The 22,696-nt window shown below is 39.9% G+C and overlaps 1 protein-coding gene across 4 annotated transcripts in view; it reads right to left on the bottom strand.

Moving 5' to 3' along the window:
- Window positions 1-22,696, bottom strand: part of ptpn4a (protein tyrosine phosphatase non-receptor type 4a) — a 90,223-nt gene that overhangs the window by 34,234 nt on the left and 33,293 nt on the right. For 2 of the 4 annotated variants that reach the window (XM_079666790.1, XM_079666791.1), the window contains exons 2-5: window positions 13,212-13,366; window positions 3,497-3,604; window positions 1,786-1,828; window positions 1,099-1,204 (exon numbers count right to left, since the gene is read on the bottom strand). In XM_079666790.1, the coding sequence (XP_079522916.1) occupies window positions 1,099-1,204; window positions 1,786-1,828; window positions 3,497-3,604; window positions 13,212-13,349 (395 nt within the window). In that variant the 5' untranslated portion in view covers window positions 13,350-13,366. The remainder of the gene's footprint in view (window positions 1-1,098; window positions 1,205-1,785; window positions 1,829-3,496; window positions 3,605-13,211; window positions 13,367-22,696) is intronic. The other 2 variants (XM_079666792.1, XM_079666793.1) reach the window with 1 other exon arrangement.

The following is a 22,696-nucleotide window of genomic DNA, read 5'->3' as shown; positions in this document are numbered from 1 at the left end:
ACTATTAGCAATACTTCCAGGAGCCATTCCTTATCCAAGCTGTCGTTATCAGTCTTGTTTATCCCTGCGTTCCCGTGTACTAGACCATCTCTTTGTTACACCCATTGTCCGACCAAGCCATCAGGAGTGTGTTTTGGTCGTGACTCGAGTGTACAACACGCCCCATCAGCGAGTCAGCGCTCACTGTTTAGTACGAGCTGCATAAAGAGTGTTGATAAGGCTCGGGCTGTGAGGCTGGAATAAACAGCGGGCAGAGAAAAGGCGGCGTGACGCCGTGACGCCTCCTCTGCATGTTGTTTGTGCAGAGCGCGCTGCTGCAGACCTTATGTTTGCAGAACTGTGGGATGGAGTCCACATAACGGCCTTGATGCCAAACATACGGGTTCCTTTAATGAGCCCGCGTCAAAAGAGAACGAAGCTCCATTTGTAATGATTGGAAACCAAAAGCTATTGGGATAGAAGCAACATGACCTTGTTTACATAAGATCCCCATTACTTTTGATATATACAGTATACAATATGTTACCTCTTGCTTGATAAGCTACCCATTTGAACTGTGTCTGGACACTTCCTTCATCTCAATAAAGCTATTTGAAAAGGACACAAAAACTAGAATATTATTTAGCGTTGGTCGTTCTACAAATTGTTCCTTAAGTAGCAGTTTAATCCAATGCTACATCTTCCTAAAACATGTATGCATGTCAGGGTTTCATGCTAAATAAGGACACGTATGGAAGTACTTATAGGGCCACATAGTGAATAAAATGGCATTTAGAGAGTGGTTTCATTGATTATATTGCAACGAACACTACCACTATATGCCTTGATGATGGAGTTTTTCATATAACTTTTGCATGCCGTGAATTGTTTTATAAACTCCTACCGCTTGACAGGATTTCCTTAATTTTCCGAAACATTGAAACAAGTGGAAACCCATGTAAGTTACCAAAGCGCTACACAGGACATATGATTTCATATTGAGATCATTTTTGGACGCGTTTCCACCCCTACTTGTTACCCTTCCCTCCGATAATATTAAGCATCTTTGGGTTATAATCAGTATAATACAGTGTTGTCTCTGTAAATGAACACTCTTACCGTGTGTATTCTTCCTGAAGTTTTCCGGGATCTGTTACAAAGAATTTGACTCTGAAGCTCATATTATAGGGAGACCCTCCTGTGGAAAACGAGCCAAAAAGGTCCACTGATGAGTGGAAAACAAAACATGGTAAGCTCCTATACTTTAAGAGTGGATTAGTTCCACACATTTGAAAGAAGATACAAACAAGTGGAATAAATGACTTGGTGTAAAAGTAAGCATTTCTACAAATGAGTCAGATGAGTCTTACTCCATGCACTGTGTACAACACCAAACCCTGAGGTTATTCCTCACTGAATCAATCACTCAGCACAAAAACACAGAGTTGAAACTCAGTTCAATCATTGCTGGAGGACGACTGCCTTTCTCACGCGGGCTACGTCTCAATTCTTCTACAAATCCTATTACTCATTATTAAAAAAGAAACAAGTTGAAATGAAGTTTAATCATTGCTCAAGGCAGATTCAGAATTTTAAATCATAGAGTGACTTTTGCTTCAGGTGGAGGCTGGATTTGCAACCTTTGCTGGAGCTGGACTAACTAATCAATTGTGAAATTCAAGCAATTACGTTGGACTTGAGTGAACTGCTGTGGTTTTTACGACTTTTTTTGTTCCCGAAAATGAACTGGATTTGTTAGTAGTGGTGGATTTGTTAGTGTGGTGGTGTGTGGTGGATGCCACTTACTTTTCAACTGTTTCCTGATGGGCTTGGTGGGATCGAGCCAGCGCTGTAAAATATTGATTTAGAGACACTTAGAGACACCTTCCATGACATGGTTGAACAAGCTAAATTATTCATGGCTGGCCACAGACACACACACAAACACATCCAACAAATATACTTAAACACATCAATATAATATATGCACCGCAGTAAATGTACATTCTAGATAGTTATTCACACACTTATAATGTATCTATGTTTATGAGACAGATCTAAAAACAGATCGAAGAGTTCTGCTTTAGGCAAACACTTACTCTAGTGCACACAAACAACACACATTTGAGGTCAATGGATTAAAGGGATAACAATATCCCAAAAACATATTTTTCCTCATACCTGCAGTGCTTTTTATCACTCTAGATTGTTTTAGTGTGAGTTGCAGAATGTTGAAGATATCAGCCGTAGAGATGATTGCCTTCTTGCTAAATAATGGAACTAGATTACTTGTGATGCACAAAGCGCCACAAAAAAATATATTTGAAATAATCAACAGGAACCCATCTCTTCAAAAATGATGACACCTAAACTCAAGACAATCCACGGATCATGATGTAAGCACTTTCATGTAGGAGCTACTTTTTTTAATCACAGAAGAACAGCCAACAATGTGTCAAACGTACTCATGGACAGTAGGAAGGTGTAGTCGGATAGAAATAAAATAGATCCTAAATGAAACTGCTCACAACAGGTTTTTGGATTATCATGACCAACCTGGTCATGATTTCTAAAAAAAAAGATACTGCTGTAGGTTTTTTTCAATGTATCTTTTGCCACATCTAAAGTTGAGTGCCTTCCAGTTCCATCACATTTGAGAGATGGATAACTCTACGGCGTATTTCCAACACTCTGCAACTCGCACCAAATTGTCAGGATCATCAGGCAGAGGGGTTAGTATTTCAATTCCCCGGCCTCTGCAACATGTCTAAGGGTCCTTGGGAACGATACAGAATGCCAAATTGCTCCTGGAATGGCCAATGATGTGTGGTTCCTCGTATAATAGTATATGCCATATATGAACGGGCAGATTCTGACGTCTGTGTTGAATGCTTGAGTGGTCGCAAAGACTTGAAAAGCACTGTATAAATCTAGTTTTTTTATTTTATTTTGGGATAGAACTGCCATTTCTACACGACTTTCAGCTGGCACACACCAATAACACAGGAAGTGAGTTTGAAGTTGAAGCCAATTTTTATATTGGCCAAACGGAAGTATTATTTCCATGTTAGTCCGTGACATCACTGGGCCCAAAAATTATTTTTTCCTTTTGGCTTGAATTGCAGAAGAGACATCTATAAATCTTATATTTTGTAATGTACTACAATTGGAAGGCACTAAAAGTTGCTAAAAGTTGCTAAGAGCCGAAAGTTTTTTTCCGTCTATTTATTTGTCCAAGCAGAGACCGGACATGATGCTTCTGAGATGGAGAGTGGATTGGAAGCAAGGCTTAAGGCAAACGCAAGTGCTATGGGGCCAATCGGTGTGGAAGATGGCCGGGGCATAAGGGTATTTATGGTCTCAAGAGTCAAGGGATTTCCGCTTAAAGCGCCTCTGAGCACCTTTCATAGGGACGTACGGTGCCTCGCCTCCAATGCTGCATTCAGTTCTCTTTAGACATCCATGGCACACACACATTCTCACAAACACTCTGTAGATTGACAAACATTATACTGACTGGTGCGTCTAAGGAGTCATCAGCCAAGTGCAGGCCAAAGTAGTCTCTCTCAGTCAGCTCCAGGTGCTTAAAGACAGCTTCCAACAACACCTGGCCAGGATCCGACTTCTGCAGAGGGACAGGAAACACACAAGGAGTTAGCATTCGTCACTCGGTAAGAGATCATAGGAGGGATATTAATTAGATATGTTATGTAGTGCTATATTGTAGAGAAGATTGAAACATAATGCAAGAACTCTTCACAAAAAAATCCCTTTTCTCTCCTTAATGATTTAAACGCTTACATTACAAGTTGAGATTCACGTGTGATTCATCCATGTTCAGCCTTATTGAATATCTTTCCAACCACATAGGGAGGAACATATAAGGAATTCAGTTGATGCGTGCCTGTGGGCCATTGTTGCATATTTATCTATTTTTGCTACATGGTTTGCTCAGTGACCGTGTAATGCCATCTGACATCTTGCAAGCAAATTAGCGAAGCAATATAGCCCTACATGCATAAGTGTGATGAGCCGCAATGCATTTTTAAGCCATTAACATATATAGATGTACATATCAGCTTGTTTTTAAATGTGCTCCTACCAGCTACAAGAAAACTGTAACATAAGGTGACTTGGCTCGATAGGTAAGCATCTGATCGAAATGAACTACATTATAGGAATACTACACGGATGATGTAGCAATCATGATTCTATGTTTTTCCATCATAGAGTCATTTGCATACAGGAATATGGGATGAAAAAATGCAGGTTAGAAGTGAAGATTCAACATTTTGGTGCCTTTAACTAACTCGAAACAGATCCGTAAAACAGATTTGATGTTTGGGTAAATGCTTTGATGTAAACTGCCATGAGTTTAAAAAGCGGTAGATACAAAAAAGGCAGAAGTTAACTGCTGAGGAACATTTGGCTTAGAAAAAACACCACAGCAGCGTGGTAAAGAAGTGAAGAAAGAGCACTGAAACCACCGCCTGTCTGCGGCAAAGCTTGCATAAAACTGAAATTGTGAAAGAGGAACATTTAGAGCAGGAGACGGGGGTAATTAAATTCAAGTAAATCAATGGCCATGTGCTTTTACTTGCTCAGTGATGCTTCTCAAATGTATGTTACTGCCTCTCTGAACCCAACAACCAGCTAGCAGGTTTCCTCACAGTGTAATAACAGAAATGATCTTCGGATTTTCACATTCACAACGGTCCTAAAACGAATGATGATTGACAAACACTTCCCTCACCATCAACCAAATCTAAGCTTAAAGGGGCCCTTTTATGCTTTTGTGGAGTTTCCCTTTCCTGTAGTGTTTTTGTGCATGTAAATGGTCTGCAAAGGGTAAAATTCCAAGGTTGTCTGAAACGCCTCGATTGGAATGCTTTGTTTACTCCCTTACACTTAACATAGTGACATCACTACGTAACACTTGCGATTCAATTGGCTAGTGCTCGAACATCTTTTACGTGATAGACTAAGGGCTGGGCTCTGGTTTCAGACAGAGGGTGAAAGTATGAGAAAAATAAAGACCTTTTTGAACGTTAAAACATGTGACCATAGAGGCACAAAAGAGAATTATGAAACCTGAAAAGGAGCATACCCCTTTAAAACAGTGAGAATTCATCAAAATCACTCTATAAGAACAGGTCTTATTTAAAATGGTGCCAAAAGATACTTTCTGTACCCCTCAACACTCCAAGGAAGCCATAACTGACTTGTTTAAGTCCAAAGATCACATGACATTTGTTTCTTTTTTTATGATTTATGGCAATACAGTTCCCTGTAACCATGATATTTTTCTATGTATCTCATAGAGGTGCAGAAAAAATGGGGCCACATGCAAGTACTGCATGTAAAATGTGAAAAGAGCAAAGAAATGGCATGAAACTGATTTATGTTCAGTAGGTTAACAAGAACTGTTATATATGTAATTATAATTATTTTCTATCTTTAAACACGAAGCAAGAGGAATGTCTGTGTGCTTTATAAAGGAACAAATTTCCCTTTTTTACAAATACTTTGGTGTCTGTGCGAGCAGTCTAGCCGTAATTAAAGACTTTTATGTACGTTTTGGGTGTCATACCGTTTATTTTCACTTTCAAAACAAATAAATTGACGTCTTCTCATTGCAATGTTACCAGTGGAAAAACAAGTTGGTAACAGTGGCTTAGCAAAAACTGAGGTTGTATAAAGAAGGACTTTCCCAGAGCCTCTGAGAAAAACAAGACGGAGGAATAAGATGAGAAGAGAGACGATGAAAGGCTGAGGAATCATTTATGAAACAGATCATTAATATCACATCGTTTCATGAGAGTAGGAAGGGTGAGAGGATAAACTGTGGGACCACAAGTGGAGCAGAAATTCACACCTGATCCTGCCGCCACTTTGACAGAGGGAGGGAGTGTGAGTGTGTAACTCCATCACAGCTCCCATGGGACTCACTGCTCTCACCCAGCTCTCCCCTTTCCCCTGGTGACACACTTTTACAGCCCAGCATGTGCGAGTGTGTGTGTGTGGGGGAAGGAAAGTTGACAGTTGACATGTTGACATGGCTGCCCTCAAGGATCACCGGCAATTGCGTTTGTGTGTAAGCGTGCGCGCGCGTGTGTGTGTGTGTGTGTGTGTGTGTGTGTGTGTGTGTGTGTGTGTGTGTGTGTGTGTGTGTGTATTTACTGTCAAAGCGTAGTTAGCAGTGAGTCAACAGTGATAGCCTCTCTGTGCTAACTTCCTTAAGTCTTAACTATTACTATTATATTTGAGTGTTTTAAAAAATATTAAAAGCTGCTTAATTGGAAAATGTTGTACGTGTTGCGTTGTGCTGTGGTCGAGAAAATACCACATGTTCGACTGTCACAAGATCGATGGTGTGTAATTGTCTTACTTTTAAAAACAATGTTGAAACCATAGAAATAAGCTATTCAAAAGGAATCTGCTTTTCAAAATAGTCGAGAAATCTGCCTAACCTGTTGACCAGAACATGAATAGTTTAACTGATTTATATTGTCATATTTTTTGCAAGGATATTTTTTCCAAAAGGGATAAGGCATAAATGGCCCTCCAAATAAGGGTCTCTTCCTTAACCGTCGACATCGGCATCACGGTCTGTCTTATCGAAGTCTAAAGCCTCTGTTCCTCCATATAGTAGAAGAGAACTGTACATGTATATGTAAAGTAAATATGTATTAGCATGTTTTAAACAAACAATGTTTTGGCTATGTCGGCAATTCCACAGCCGTATTTGTGATGCCACACAAAGACGATATCAGCATATACGTTACAAGCCAAAATCACAGTTTTCCCCGTCTAAGCTACGCGCCATAAAGGGATTTGAAAAATATTTGCACTGAAAAGAAGTGTCCAGGTGGACATGGCATCAGAAACAAAAAGATAAAATAGTTCACAGGTTATTGGATTAACAAAATAAGTGAAAAGATTGATTAAAAAACAATATCTAAACCAAACAACTAAGATTTTCAATAGAGATCTGACTTTAGAAAAAAATAAAATCTGCTCAAAAGTCACTAAAAAGTTATTGTGTGGACAAAACAAATCTGAAAAGCTGTGTGGGGCACCGAAAAGTCCGCCTACTTCCAAGAAATTGAAGATTTTTTCAGAAGTTTGTCTTTTCCTTGCAACGTTTGCGTCATTACTTGTGGGAGTGTTGGATAATGCAGTAGTTTCCCCTGCAGTGTATCCTGACGCCTGTGAGTGTTTTGAACTATATTGAGAGAGAAATATTGTATGGGAGAAAATTAACTAACAAGATTAGAACCAACAATATTTTGACCACAACATCTTATTTGTGATGTCTCAAAAAAGGAGATAGCAATGCGTCACATCACAAGACGGAAAATGCCTTTTTGAATGTCTAGCATTCTCAGACAAACTGGAAACATATGTTACCGTCTGTGATGATTCATCCAGCTGACTGGGGTCAAACGGACAAAATGAGGAAGTGAGAGAACATGCAACCCTCTAATATGATGTTTTCACATATAAGGCTATTCATAGACATGAGTCTGAGAGACTGTGTGTATCCACTGCTTCCCCTTTGTGTGAAGCAGCTTTTCAAGCTTTATGTGGGAGCAACTTTTATACAGTGATCCCAGAAATAATATCACCACTGTGTGTGTTCTGTGTATATATGTGGCTGGTATTATTTGTTCATTTTCTATATATATTTTAATTGTTAATAGTCATAAGATGATAGTATACAAAGATCTACACTTTAGACAAAATGGACCGAAAACCACAGAACAAACAAATACACAAAACACTTTTTTTTTTTTATTGCTGCCTTTGCAAAAGCAAAATACATTGCTGGAACTGATCTTCTATATACATACAAGGATGTCCACACACACATTCTTTCTCTGTACTAACACATAAACACCAAACTGTAGCTAGTTCATGGGCTACACACTTCGTAAGAGAGAGAGTTGCAGAACTCAAACTAAAAGGAGAGACGTACAAATAAATAGAGATAGATAGGGAGAACAACAGACAACAGAGATGGTAAGAGGAAGACAGAGAGTCATAGAGGAGCAAAGAGCGGAGAAGAGAGAGTGAGCAGGGGAAGAGAGAAAAGGAGTGATTGACGGCGAGGTTGTGCCAGACAAACACTCTTTGTGTTGATCTTCATCAGAGCAGCAGCAACACTCACTGAAATAGTGTCCGTGTGTGTGAGAGCGAAGAGAGAAGAGGGAGATGTGGTGATGGAGCGCCATCAGAGAGAAAGAGTGAGAGAGAGACATGTTTTCCCTAAAGAAATTACCAATGAAATAGAAGACTAGAAAAGTGAAGTGAACTTGGCTAACACCTGATGACATGGAAGAAGAGGGGGAATGCTAGGCTAAGCTAAGCTAAGGAAGGAAAGACTGTTTCTATAAAGCTCACACAGAAATAACAAATTAAATGATTTGTATCTGGGATAAACTGAATTCTGGAATAATGAAGTCCTTAAAGAGAGAAAAACAGCAGGGGGCAAAAGTATAACCATTTGAAAGAAATGTATAAAAAAAGAAGAGAAGTGAAGGCATACAGGTATTGGCACAAGATAAGCTAACGTGGCTAACATCTAATAGCGCAGAAGAAGAGCATGAAGGCTAAACTGAGCTAAGCTAAACTACAAATGCTAAGCTATCACATAAATTATAAATTCAAAATTCTTAAAATCCTGAAAAAGAAGAAGGGGAAGATATAAAGAAAGTGTATTTGGCTACCATCTAATGGCACAGAAATAGGCTACGCTAAGCTATGCTAAGGACAAAACGATTCCAGCCAAAGGATTAGAGAGAGAGATGTTTCCCCCCTGAAGGTTTATCTAAACGTGTAAGAGGGGAAAAGAGCCCTGAACATCAATCAAATGGACGGACCTAAAATCCAAAGTGGTGCTCGAGGGAAAATCCCATAGGTTGTTTTTTTTATGGCAGGTTCACAAAAGGCGCAGAGTGTGACACATTTATTTCCCCTCTTATTTCTTTCCTTCCACGAATGAATGTGCTGCATGTACGTGTTTGTGTTAAACAATGGTAGAAATTCAGGAATGCGCCAAGCAGCTTGTCCGGACAGGAAGAGAGCTATATACATGAAGGAGGAGACATCCCTTCTACCTCTCTATCCAAAACATACTCACACAAAATAATGTGGAAGAATACAACAAACAAGAGACTTAAAGACGAACATAAATACCGATAGTCCTAATTTCAACCAACAAACTACAAACAGGCACGTTTCAATTCTTGATATGAATCAGAATTGGAGGGGGCAAAAGGCAAAGAAAAATCACCCAAGAAATGTAGAATGGCCCTAAAAACCATGTTCCAGGGGGAAAATGTGCTCAAGATAGAAAAGACCATGTAATCATTCATACCAGAAGGCTTATATCCGAATCGCTGCAACCCTGACGTTTGCTTTGTTTGGACCTTGTGTTTCGGTTTGTGTTATCATGGCCGATTTGGTCTCTAGTTTTATTTCCATTCAAGTCAATTACAAACCATTTCTGTCGTTAAGGCATGGATGTACTGTGTGCAATTTAAACTGAGCTCATTTCACATAATAAACAGCAAATGTATGCACTAATAATGTGTTTTAATCACTCAAATAGGCATAAATCAAACATTTCCAACATACTATCTTTGAGACTTGTAAGTAAAGGAAATATCACACAGACATGTTATTTGTGATGAAATCGTTTTATTGCAATTGGCCTTGCAATTGTAGCCCAAAAGGCCTTGCAATTGTTGCCCAAAAAAGCTAGATATATAGTAGCTAATCTATCACTTACATAGTAGCTAGTTCACTGGTCTTTGTAACCAGAGACTTGTTCAGTTCTTCACTTTCAAGGTTCACGGAAATGGCAGTTCAGAAAAAGAAGTTATTCAAAGCCCTTGGTTTAAACTTAGGCAAAGAGTAACTTCTACTGCTCTAATAATTTTTTTAATAAGGTCTTATACGTGACATGCATTGGTTTGGTCCGGAGGTCTAATTCAGCAGTAAATGACAGCTGTTTGACAGGATAATTGATCCTTTACTCATTATTAAGAGCTCCTTAATAGCTGGATGTGTATGTGCTGTGTCTTGGTCACTATGGTTACTGCTGCATGTCACTTTACTCAATAAATCCTGCTTCTGACCCAGCCTTTATCTTTGTAGAAAGGTGGGTCAGCAGTGGGCTGGGCTTTGATTTTAAATTTCTTTCATTTATCAAGCCTTCACTAGATTTCACTAGAAGAAGACTTCCCATCTATAAGATCATTACCAGTACCCCCCCCTTCCTCCGCTCCACCACTGGTGCCTCAGTTCCCATGACGATAAGTGGCTGCTTCTGGATTTTAACTCTCCGCTAGAATCGAGGCCAGTCGGCCAGAGAGAGGATCAATAGGAGTATTGTTGCGCTCGGGATGGCTTGTCTTTCCAGGAAGTTAGTGCTGCTGCAGGGGTCTGATCAATGACACTGACAGAGGAACTGACAGAGGCCGAGTCATTCATTCAGAGGGGGGCGGGGGAGGGAGGGAGGCGGGGGCGTCTGGAGCAGGAAGCAGCGAGGGAGAGATGTAAAGAACCAGAAAATGCAGAGGAGAGATTTTATGTGAGAGATTTTGTAAGAAAGTGATCCCGGATAATCCTGATTAGGCGTCCACCAAGAGAACATGACGTACGATGCAAAACAGAGCTCACAAGCATTTTGGATAAATCAATGGGAAAAAGGGCTGCCCACAAAAAATTACTTAGTGTCATTAGATTAACTGATGTTGAAATTGCGATATGGTCCATGGTATAAAAGGAAAATACAATTTCTGACCTATTATCATTAAAAGATACATTAGAAAAAGATCATGGTGTGATATTTTTTCGACCCGAACCAATCAAGGATTTCTTTGTTTAGAATACTGATAATACGCACTCTAAAGACTTAGCCGGGACCTCTTTGTAGCACTTGAAAAGTAATTAAATAGTTCTGATTATTGTGCCTTCACCAAATATTGCCCTTTCTGCGATTTGCATGTTTTTAAAAGATCTTTTAAATAAAACATAAAATAATTGTGCAGCCCTATTTTGAGTATTTAGATCCTTTACTGAAGTAAACATAATAAAAGCACACACTCAAAGTACTTGATTACAAGTGAATGTACTGCTGTTAAAACCTTACTTCAGTAAGAGTCTGTAAGTTATTTTGGTTTAATATAGTCTTAGTGCAGTCAAATTTTCCCTGTCAATGTTTAACGATTATAAATGATGTTTCTGGGTTCATTTTAAGGCTGTGTCAATGTGCATGTTTAAGGTTTAGCTCATTTAAACTCCTTAATACAGTGCTGGTTATTTTAGGCAGCAGTTTATAACAGCAATGGATCATAAACTAATTGTAAGTATTGAGGCATTGTGTTTCTCTGAGAAATAGGTATACAGAAAAAGTCAGTTTCTTGAGAAAAAAAAGGCCCTGTTTTTCATAATTTTGACAGTGCATTTCCCAGCTGATCAAAAAGGCTGCTTTTTAAAAGTGTATTTAGATTCAACTTAAGTAGAAAGATTAAAACATATAAAGGAACATATTATCCTTCATGTTATTATACATTCCTGAAACCAACACATCTGGAGATACAGGGTCTTCAGGGGTGATTGAAATTGCATTTTAGAATATAACTAAATCTGTCATTAAATGTAGTGTAATAAAAAGTGTATAGTGTAGAGATACTCCAGTAAAGAATATTTGAACTTGTACTTAAGTTCAGAACTCTGCTTAATGTACTTAGTTTTTTCCACCTCTGTTCGGTTCTCACGCGGAATCTGTATCTCATTTATTTTGGTGGGAACCGCAGAAAGAGCAGAAGAACAGTGACAGGAAGTGACAGGAATAACAGCTAAAAGCTTGTCTATGACAAACACAATTGATCCTCTCTCGTCAGCACTTCTCCTCTTAAAATGAAACAAAAATAACTTTATTTTGCAACCCCTGTGAAGTCATAGTGTGCATTTCTGTAGAAATATACTAATAGATACACTTGTTCACATGCACACACTGACAGGATGTGATTTGTCAGACGGGATGTAATTAGAGGAATTGTGTTTTTTGACTCAAAGGGAATTTCCCCTACTCGTTGTGTCAGAATCAAACACACGCCGATAGACAGACATAAAGACAGATAGAGAAAGAATGTTATCACATGAAGTGACACACGCCTGTAATGTCAGTCACAAGCCACCTAGCTTTGGGCAATGTAAAACACACACATACGGTCTCTCTTTCTCCCCCCCAAGGTATGGCAGCGTGTGACTGAATGATTTCAAGATAAAGACAGACTGGGCCTCTTTAGCTACTGATGTGAGAACAATACATTTTAACCATTAGGTGATTTTTAAATGTCCTCTAACATGCAGAGACACGCAGAGGCATTTTCCCCACCAACTCTCACATTTATTTAAGGTAGACTTTAAGGGGAAATGTATAGCAATGGGAGATGTGGAGGTTGTGAGAGGGAGGAGGGAAGCAATCACTGATGCTTTCATTTCTAGTCTTTTCAGTTTGTGGGTTTCAGGTATGGTAATTGGTGATTATTTTAGGCTCACTCATTTATCACTTATTGAACATCCAAATTATATTTTACTCTGAGTTCTACATGTCTTCTTTGTACGACTTAAAGCTCATGACTACACTGAAGTTGGAAGAATGACTTCCCTACTTCTGAAATGGCCCTATCTAAGAAGAATGTGAATGCACCATGGGCCTTGGAGAATGTCTGAGTGCTATTCTATGTATTATTACCTGGATCTGGGGCATAATTATGCTCTAAACCCAGCACATCATTAGGGGGCTTTTGGGGATGTAGACAGGAAGTTTAATGTTGCCATGGAGCAGGTCAGCTATGGGTTACATGAGCCATTTGTTTTTTTTTGTCTATATTTGTGAACATTTTTGGTAAATTGACATTATTAAAAGTATGCCAGATTATGTAAGCAGTTCATGTTTGGGAAGGGGAGTATCACAGTTTAAAAAGACGTCATTATATTACATTAGATGTTATTAAGTGGACGATTTGTGTCCAAAGTGACCTTCAGTAAGAGCAATAAACCATAAAGATACCAAATCAGTGAGAAACTTGCAGGTATATTTGCTTTTTTGAAGTACCTGTAGGTAACAAATGTATTCTTGTATTCTTATGCAATATCTTTTGAAATTCTGTTTGTTAAAACCTAAAAGTGGGATACTTTCGGGGAGCGGTACTTACGCAGACTTTGAACGCCTGGACGGTGTTGTCCAGCAGCAGTATGTTGCACACAACCTGTGTGTGCTGCCTGTCTCGCTCCAGCTCCGACGCCCGGACATTGTAGGATCTGCCAGCAGGCAAGTGGAAGCGCGCGCTCATCACGCTCCTACCAGGGTCTGCAAACAACCAAACACACAGGAGGACTGATGAGTGAGAGAAGCAAGAGGTCAAACAGGAAAAAGGATTACAAATAAAGCATCACTGTACCAGTCATTGTAATGTTTACATATAATAAGCCCATTTAGGTGAGCTAAAGCCGGAAAAATCTGTCTCCAAACAACACAATAAGCCAATGTACAGAACGCCATGATGTATTTTTCTACCCACTGCCTTAGAGAAGGCAGCCACACAACGAGGCAAGCCTGTACAAGCAGCAAAGAGCGACTGCTTCATGAGAAAAGAATGTCAATGAGTAGGCAAGCAGCAGATTCCCTACCAGGGGACGTGGAAACTGTGCAGCAGAAGAGCCCTAAATCACTCAAAAGCTACTATAAAATGAAATGAGGAAAAACATCTTTGGAAAAGAGCTAAAAATGTTTCAATCCTCCATGTGTCATTATGTCAACATGTGATTGTTTTAATAAAAGGGAATTTTGCACAAAATAAAATGGATTTTGGGTCGTGTCAGTTGCGTTGTGTGATACGATACTATTTTGATTATGTTACACAATGGCAGTGTCTGGCAGATTGTCAACTGCTCGCATGTGGCTCAAATCCAAGTTTACACAGATAAATAAAAATGACCTCTTATACTTTGCAGTATATTTTCATTCTGCAAAATAAGAATTAGTAATAACAATAACGTATTGTTTATCCAAAAGTCAATGGATGTGACATAAACTAAGATGTCCAGTGGGATTTTTAAAGTTGTATTTGTATTGGCATATGCTAGGTATTAGCATTTCATGTAATTTTTTGTAAACCAATTATTATGTATTCCTTTTTTTTGGTATGGGTTACGAGGTACAAACCATTTACTGTATAAGTGAGTTTTAAGGGGGCTAGTCGGCACATTTTGTGACTGCTGGCCAGCTGTTTCCACCCTTTTCCAATATGTATGCTAAGCTAAGCTAACAGGCTATTGGTGCTAGCTTCCTATTTAACCTACAGACATGTGAGTGGTATCTATCTTCTCAAAACTCTCAGCAAATAAAACAATAAACATACTTCTGAAAATGTTCCTATTCCTTAAAAATAATTTACGTTCAGTTATTATTCATATTACATTTTGATTGTGTTATGACCAATACTGGTATGTGGTTATGATCATAGCGGTCTGTCACTGCTAAAGTCTAAACTAAGGTCCAATTGATTTCATGAAACAAGCTGAGGAAACACATTGTGACAAAAAGCTCCATGATGGAAGACCCTCCCATGCCAGCTCTTTTAGTTGTTCTTTACTTGCAGCTGTGTTTTCAGTATATCGTTGGGTAACATATGTCGCTGCAGTGGGATGTGTGCCCTTCCTGTCCGCCTCCTGCTGCTTCTTCTTTTTTTATTCTTTGGTGATCCGTCTTGACAGGAGACATTATAACCCCACAAGGGTCACGGCTCGTCATCAGGAGGAGCTGCTGTATTTGTAACGATGGCTCTGTGTGAGCATATTTGTGTGTGTGTATACAGTAGTATACATGGAGGGCCCACTGCGTGTCTGAGCGGCTTGTCACTACACATCAGCACAAACCCCTAGGAACACTGGCAGATGGTGTGCACACTGTGGACGTACACACGCACATATGAATGAATGTATGGCTGAGGCCACTGACAGCAGCCTGCCCCGTCACCTACACACGCTGACGCTCTACTTACACTAACAACAGGTGGATTTAATATGCCCTGTGTGACTGCATCTTATGTTGTTTCTCACTCAACAATTTATCAAGGGGCAATCTCAAGCACTGCTAAAGTAGGGTCATATGATGTGAGGGAAACGTGGGGCAACCATGATGGATATCTGTAAATGGCAAATAACTGTTTTATCATAATGCTTCTCTAGTTTATTGCCACCCCTCAAAGCAGTTATTGCACAAGTCAGCGACAGTCGCCCACATGCATACAGAATTTAAATTATTTTAAAGTAAATTCAGATTGAACATAGTAAAAAAATGTAAATTATAGCGTCCGTCCAAAAAAGAAATCATTACTCTCCCCCTCGGTCGATTTTGATGATGGACACCTCTTTGAACCGTTAGAGCCAATAGAATCGAAGGGAAGTTCCTAAATCCATCTAAACATTTCCATTGAGGAGTGAGAGTGATGTGCACGCAGTTTGCCCAAAACCGGAAGCCGGGTTGTAGCTATCATAGCAGCTAATATGAAATCTTTGTTTTTGAGGGGTTTTGACAAAAATGGAATGATGGGTTATCAATAATCATTTCAAAGTGACACAGACACATTGGATTAACCTTCAGCAGCGTTTTTATCGTTTTAATGCCATTGAACACAACTTTTGATCAGAAAACAGCAAAGGTAAGACATGTTTACCGTTTTGGCTCCATAAAGCTACGTCGTGTGTTGTCTGGGTTTGCCTGAGCTGCCGCGAGTTTTGGTTGCACAGTGATGATAGTTATACCGCTAGAATCTGTGGAATCTCTTCTTTAATCTGAGGCTCTGCGTTACTTTTTTTTTGTTTCAGTAAAAATGGTTCATATCGTCAGGTAGCTGAGTTTCTTCCCGTTAAGTGGGTATGACACATTCATAGTTTGTTAGATGTTAGAAGCCCTCAGACGCTGTTTCTTGCAAGATGTTGCGGGAGCCCCCGCCCCCGGGGGCTCTCGGGCTTAACAGGTTTAATGTCCCATGACATGCTTTTCCGGTTATTACTCGTCCCCTTGTGTGTTATGTAGCTTTTACTGCATGTAAACAGTCTGCAAAGTCACAAAACCTCAAAGTACACCCTGTAGCGAGTACAACTCTAACACAGAAAATACCTGTCTACGCTGCCCCAGAACGCCTCGTTGGAGATTTTGCTTTTTCAATTTTTTCCTTCCTGAGTATAGTGACGTAACGGTCATAGTGACGTACACACACACACACACACACACACACACACACACACACACACACACACACACACACACACACACACACACACACACACACACACACACACACAGCCTTATATTTTCTTAGCCACGGCTCCCCGCACACACACACACACACACACTCAGCCTTATATTTTCTTAGCCGCGGCTCCCCGCACACGCACACACACACACACACTCACATTGTGGTCAGGCTGAGTTGCGCGGTGTCTCGCAGACCCCACGCAGCAACCAGGAAACGATACCAGTAACCCAGCTCACACTGTCCGCTCCTCGAGCCACAAAGGTCTATTCTGGTAGACCTCAACAATGGAATTATGATCAGTAGAAATGGCCATGTCATGGGACCTTTAAGGTTCATGTTCAGGTTGTGGTTGACGACAAGCACGGCCTGCTTTGGTTTTTTGATAAATTGATCAAAAGATAATTGTGATTGGTGGGTCACTGTGCAAACAGATCCTGCATGACACTTACTGGCAACAAATTGTGTATCCAACAAGTCTTAATAGTCAACTGTATCAAGCAGCTCAAAGTATAGGTGAAGGGAAAAGGTTTTTATTGGCCCAACTGACAAAAAAAGTTTGAATACCAGCGTTTATTTTACTTCAACACCCGACACACTTGCTGTGGGCATGATGACAGCTAGCAGGTAATATCCAACCAGGCGTGGTGAAATCAATTCTACAGTCTGCCAACAGAGCAACCACACACACACATACACACACAATCAGCCACACTTGCATACCGATATTTGCACAGTGATGCCAGCCGCAGAACTGTCAGCCTGGGAAACAGAGCGAACGGCGAGATGAGCACAGAGATTACACCATGCAGAAGGAAGGAAGGAAGGAAGGAAGGAAGGAAGGAAGGAAGGAAGGAAGGAAGGAAGGAAGGAAAGAAAGAAAGAAAGAAGGAAAGAAGGAAAGAAGGAAGGAAGGATGTGTTGTGTCACAGGCTCTCAGTGGGCTCCTACAGGCTACAGGATACATAGATGATGAGGTCTGACACACAGACTCTCTCTCCACAGGCTGCCTCACATTCCCCGCTATCTTCCTGTCCTAACATCTCTCTCTTCATCCGGCTAAAGACAATTTAAAGACTGCTGACTGTACTGGATCATCCCTGTAGTGTGCAACCATTAAATCACAATGTTTCCCTCATTAGACCTGTATAGGTGACTTATCATGATCTGAATTCTGAAAAAAACTGCATATAAGCATCATTTGAATGCACTTGTATCAAGGAGTGTCTGTACATATACTACATATTTGTCAAATTTCTTGGATTCTAATCCATTTGCAACTTTCCTTAAATAGATAACACGTTGTTGTTTCTTACAAAAGAAACCTACATTGGCATGATCATTGATGGATAGATTAGGTTACTCACTGCTTACTATTCTTTATGTTTTCCTTGGATGTTTTTTTTCCTATTCCCATCTTTCGAAAGTGTGTGTTTTGTTAAAACATTAAACAAAATACTGGTTTTACAGTATTTGAAATTGTACAGTTTGTATTTGAAATTGTCCGGCGTCTAAGAAAATAGAAAGGAAGCCAGCCGAAGCCTGACAATTGTATTTATGTAACGGGAAGTATTTAGATTTGTCTGTTTGCCTTGAAATTGAACTGAATTGAGAAAAACAATCATTTTTTGTTAAATCTTTGGCTAAAGTTTGCCATTCTTTTTTACATTATTGCAATCGGGAGCGATACCTTTTTCAAATATGAAAACTCTCTAATCTTATGAACACTTTGAAACAGCTTTCAAGCCTCACTTTGCCTCACTGTCTTTATTTAGCAGACAACGTACTGGCTTGATTCTGATATTGGCCTCCCTATGTTCTGAATGGGGAATTGTTTTAAATCGAGAATCATTTCTAATCAAATCGTGACCAAAAGGATCAAATCAAATGTCACTCCCAGTGAAGTATATTGTGATTGTGATATTTGATTGAAAATAGCCAAGGGTTGTTTGTTGTGTAATGCTGCAGCAAATGCATGCAATAATCTAGTCAATACAAGCTAACGTTGAAGTTTATTACGTTTTGCCCAGCTATTTAATCTGCTTTAGTGTAATCTATTGTTAGCTCTACTCGTCTACACCCTAATGTCATTGTTTCTTCATATAGCCTCCCTGTTTTTCTGTATTATTTTTGGGTCTGTCCTGCTCTGCAGCATCCCCTATCCTATTCTATTGTATCATTTCCTATTCCGCATCCATTCTATTCTCCATGTTCCATCATTTTCTGCTCTGCTGTGTTTCTTTTCAGTTATGCTCTGCTGAGCTGGACAGGGCAGCCGCGCTCCCCTGAGAGAAGCCTCCGGAACTCCGGAAGCACGCTACCATTATTGCTTCCTGTAGTCAGCAGAGCTTACAAACAGTCAGGAGTGTGTGTGTGTGTGTGTGTGTGTGTGTGTGTGTGTGTGTGTGTGTGTGTGTGTGTGTGTGTGTGTGTGTGTGTGTGTGTGTGTGTGTGTGTGTGTGTGTGTGTGTGTGTGTGTGTGTGTGTGTGTGTGTGTGTGTGTGTGCGTGCGTGCGTGCGTGTGTGTAGGGCCGCCCCTGGCCAACTTGGGGCCCCAAGCGACATTGTGAGATGAGGGCCCCCCCCCCCAACCGACAGGAGTGAAAAAAAATGTTTTGGAAACAAAGTAGGCTACTTTGCAAAGATAATTCCTGTTTATTATTATTATCAACAGTTAATTTTTTATACCGTGAGGTAAATGGTAAATGTGCATGTATGTCGTTCAGTATGCCACTTCACTTCAAGACAATGGTACTTCCGTACCATGCTGCGAATGGATCTGACCCTTCCTATATCCAGGACATAGTTAAACTGTACACCCCAGCACATGCACTCCGCTCTGCATCAGCCAAACAGCTTGCTGCACCTACACTGCGAGGGGGACCCAAGTTCCCATCAGCAAAAACACGTGGGTTTGCTATCCTGGCTCCAAAATGGTGGAATGAGCTCCCCATTGACATCAGGACAGCAGAAAGCTTACACATTTTCCGGGGGGGACTGAAAACTCATCTCTTTCGACTCCACTTCGAGCGATAGAATTACTAACAGAGCAATTATATACTAATAAAGGGCTGGCTTATCTAAAACCAGTTGAGTAGCACTTGAAATGTTTTAGCTCTATGAAACCTGATGTACTTATACGATTCTGTTTTCTTCAAGTTTGTATCTTGTTGATCGAACGCACTTATTGTAAGTCGCTTTGGATAAAAGTGTCAGCTAAATGCAATATAATGTAATGTATGCATTTACAGGTGAATACGTCTGCAATTCCTGCCAAATACTACCCTCAAAAAGATAAAAATATAATTAATGCAAATAAACTACTTCTACTAATAATGATAATGATAATCAATTCATTAATAAAAATACTATATTGTTTTATTATAATATAGTTGTAATATAGTCAAGACAAAACATGCTTATGACATGCTCAAAAACTGATATTTCTTAAATCTGTATTCAAATGTAGTTCTCTCTGTCAGCAATGTATCAACAACTACACACACATTTCTATCAGTATTTCTCTGTGTTGTGGTTGACATGAGCGATGAATGTTAGGAGTTAAGGGGCGAGGCTGAGCATCACCATGAAATGTGCAAATTGACATAAAAATGAATAAAAGGGGAAAAAATGCTCCATGTTTTTTAGGCTGTAAACTTTAACTGTTATGTAAGCCAACTAGACAGACAGTGTATCAATCTTCCTCCTGTACATCAGCAGATACAAGGCATAACAGACTTGCATGAATGTTAAATAAAGAATGCTGGAAATAACTGCATCTCCATTAGCCATATGCTATGCAGAGACTGCCTTCTTCATGTTGTGAATTGCAGCTGATGTTTTAATATGGCAATGGGCAATTTGACTTATACAACATTCGCGAGTTGTACATTTGACTCATACAATAAACCACCTTCGAGTGATGCTCTAGTTTCTTCATGTTTTGTTTTTTGCGCCGGACTGAAACTGTCTTTTCACTGACATCTCTTCACCTGCAGTAGTGGCCGTATCAAAGCCATGATTGGTCAGATCTCGATTCATGGCAACGGTGTCGGGTTACAGACGTGCTCCCCTAGTCACCTCTCACTCTCACTCTCGCGGGGGGTGCGCGGAGAACTGAGCGGAGAACTGCGCGCAGCAGCTGAGGTCCTCTGGGCGGGGGCCCCTACACAAGGCGGGGCCCCATGCAGCCTGCATGATTGGCCTGTAGGGAGGGGCGGCCCTGTGTGTGTGTGTGTGAGTCTTGACCCTAAAGCTTCCCTCGGTGGTGGCCTGCTCTGAGCTTATTGCAAACACAGGCGGTTCTGGAGCCTTCCCGTCTGTACACAGGAATAAACGCCCTACGTATATATGAACACATCCACTGAAACAAACTCAAATGCGTAAAAACAGAAACACACACAGGTTATCTAACATCCAAATCAGGTTGTGTATGGCTCCCTAAATCAGGACACACAAACAAACTTTCCAAAAGTGTTCCGAACATTTACCTACTGAACTCCAATTCTCCCCGCAACATTCCTTATTTATACAAACAGAAAAAAAGTCTTCAAAGGAAAATTTGCAAAGCAGGCAACATCCGTTCCCAGTTCGAATATGGGACAATGAATGAACTTCATCTGCCCCTTACAATTCTATTTATTCTCCCAATTTCTTCAAAAGATGTGCTATGTATGGCTTTTCTGTCCCTTTGTGGTGCTTAAAAACAATTGAAATAGGAGGAAAGGAGTTAGGAATCCCAAAGGAATTACACATCAGCGCTCCGCAGTGTTTCATACGGTGGAAAGTAGGCCACAGACAAACAGGTGGTCAATTACAGATGTGTGCCATTGTGTGTGCGGAGACAGCTTGTGACTGCTGTAAGCTCTGATAATAAATGATTGAAAAAACCTACTTTAAAGCCTTCGTAGATCTTTCTGTCTTTCTGCGTATGATATTGAAATAAGAACATATGAAGGAAACATGCAATATAAAAGAATATATATATATATATATATATATATTTTTTAGCACTTTCAGTTTTGTTTACACAAATGAAAAGTGCGCTTATAAATAAAATATATTATTATTATTATTCTTAGACTGCAAGAAACAAAAAGACCCATCTTCTTTCTACATGTGCCTCAATAGAGTGCAGGAATGAGTCCCATAAAGTGTTATTGACCACTTTTGGTTCCCTCGTCTCAAAGTTTTATATACCCTACTTGTGGATGTCTAAAGCCAAGTCATTTGTCTTAAAAGTCACTTAGCTGTCTTAAAAACTACAGTTGCTAACAAATGACTAAATCTTTGAGCATTGGGAAAAGCAATTTATAAATATTATACTATTATCATTATCAAGTCTGTGGCAAAGATTTTGTTTGTGCAATACTCCAAAAATCCAATTGAAAAAGTCGATCACTTTTTGATGAAGGAACCATTGCTATGCTAACTTCCGGGTCGGACTGCAAAAATAAATCATGACTCTATAGACCCTATACCACTCATTAAACTTCATCACCCTTTCAATATTTGGTGTTGGACCCTTTCCCCCCCTCAGACTACCATCCTCCTCCTCCCACATCCGACCTGACCCCCCCCCCCCCCATGATCTCTTTTACTCTACTTATTTTATGTAGGGCAACAACAGCGGCAGACAGAGTGCTGTTTCATGTCCGTGTGTGTAACTGACAGATTCAAACAAAGCATTTAAAATGTGTGTGTGGGGGGGGGGGGGGGGTGGAGTGCCAGGGAAGTTACAGCTTAAGGAATGTGGGCAGTAAATGACCCTTGACCTCCTTTAGGGATAGCCATATGTGGTCCCGGCCCATGGTAAAGTCATACAGTGCAGCTTGTAATCGGATTGCTGAAGACAAAAAAAAAGAAAGTTGATTTTTCTGAGAATTAATTAGACATTTTGGATTTTTATTTTTAGATTGTTTTGGAGTGAAAATATTTGTTTTGGTACATAACATGGATTACATTGGACAGAAATAGCAGTCAAATAAAAATAAATACTTTTTTTTTTGTATTTACAGCAGGACATCCTGAAAGTGTACAGATGATATGCCTTATATCTAAAAAGACTAACAATTTTCATTATTGTTATTACTACAAACTTGCATTTTAATCATCAATTGAAGCTACATTTCAAGCAACTCCCTCCATTGGCCTTGATTTCCATTCAGTGGTTTAGAAAGTGTGGTTCAAGTTTTAAAAAGAGCTCGTGTAAATAACTCTATAGTGCTGATTATTATGAGAGGAGAATGTCAAGTCAGGTTTCATCACAATTTTGAAATCCAAAGTTGCAAACGTCTGCTTGAACTGCACTGAACCCTTATGGAATAAGCCCCTTCAAGTGCATGAATGAAAAGCCTGAGTCAGCCCGCCCGACTGCATTG

Source organism: Notothenia rossii (genome assembly GCF_949606895.1).
Source record: "Notothenia rossii genome assembly, chromosome: 2".
In the NCBI taxonomy this organism is placed as follows: Eukaryota; Metazoa; Chordata; class Actinopteri; order Perciformes; family Nototheniidae; genus Notothenia; species Notothenia rossii.
Note: the sequence above shows the minus strand (reverse complement) of the source record. Positions and strands in the feature narration are given on the sequence as shown.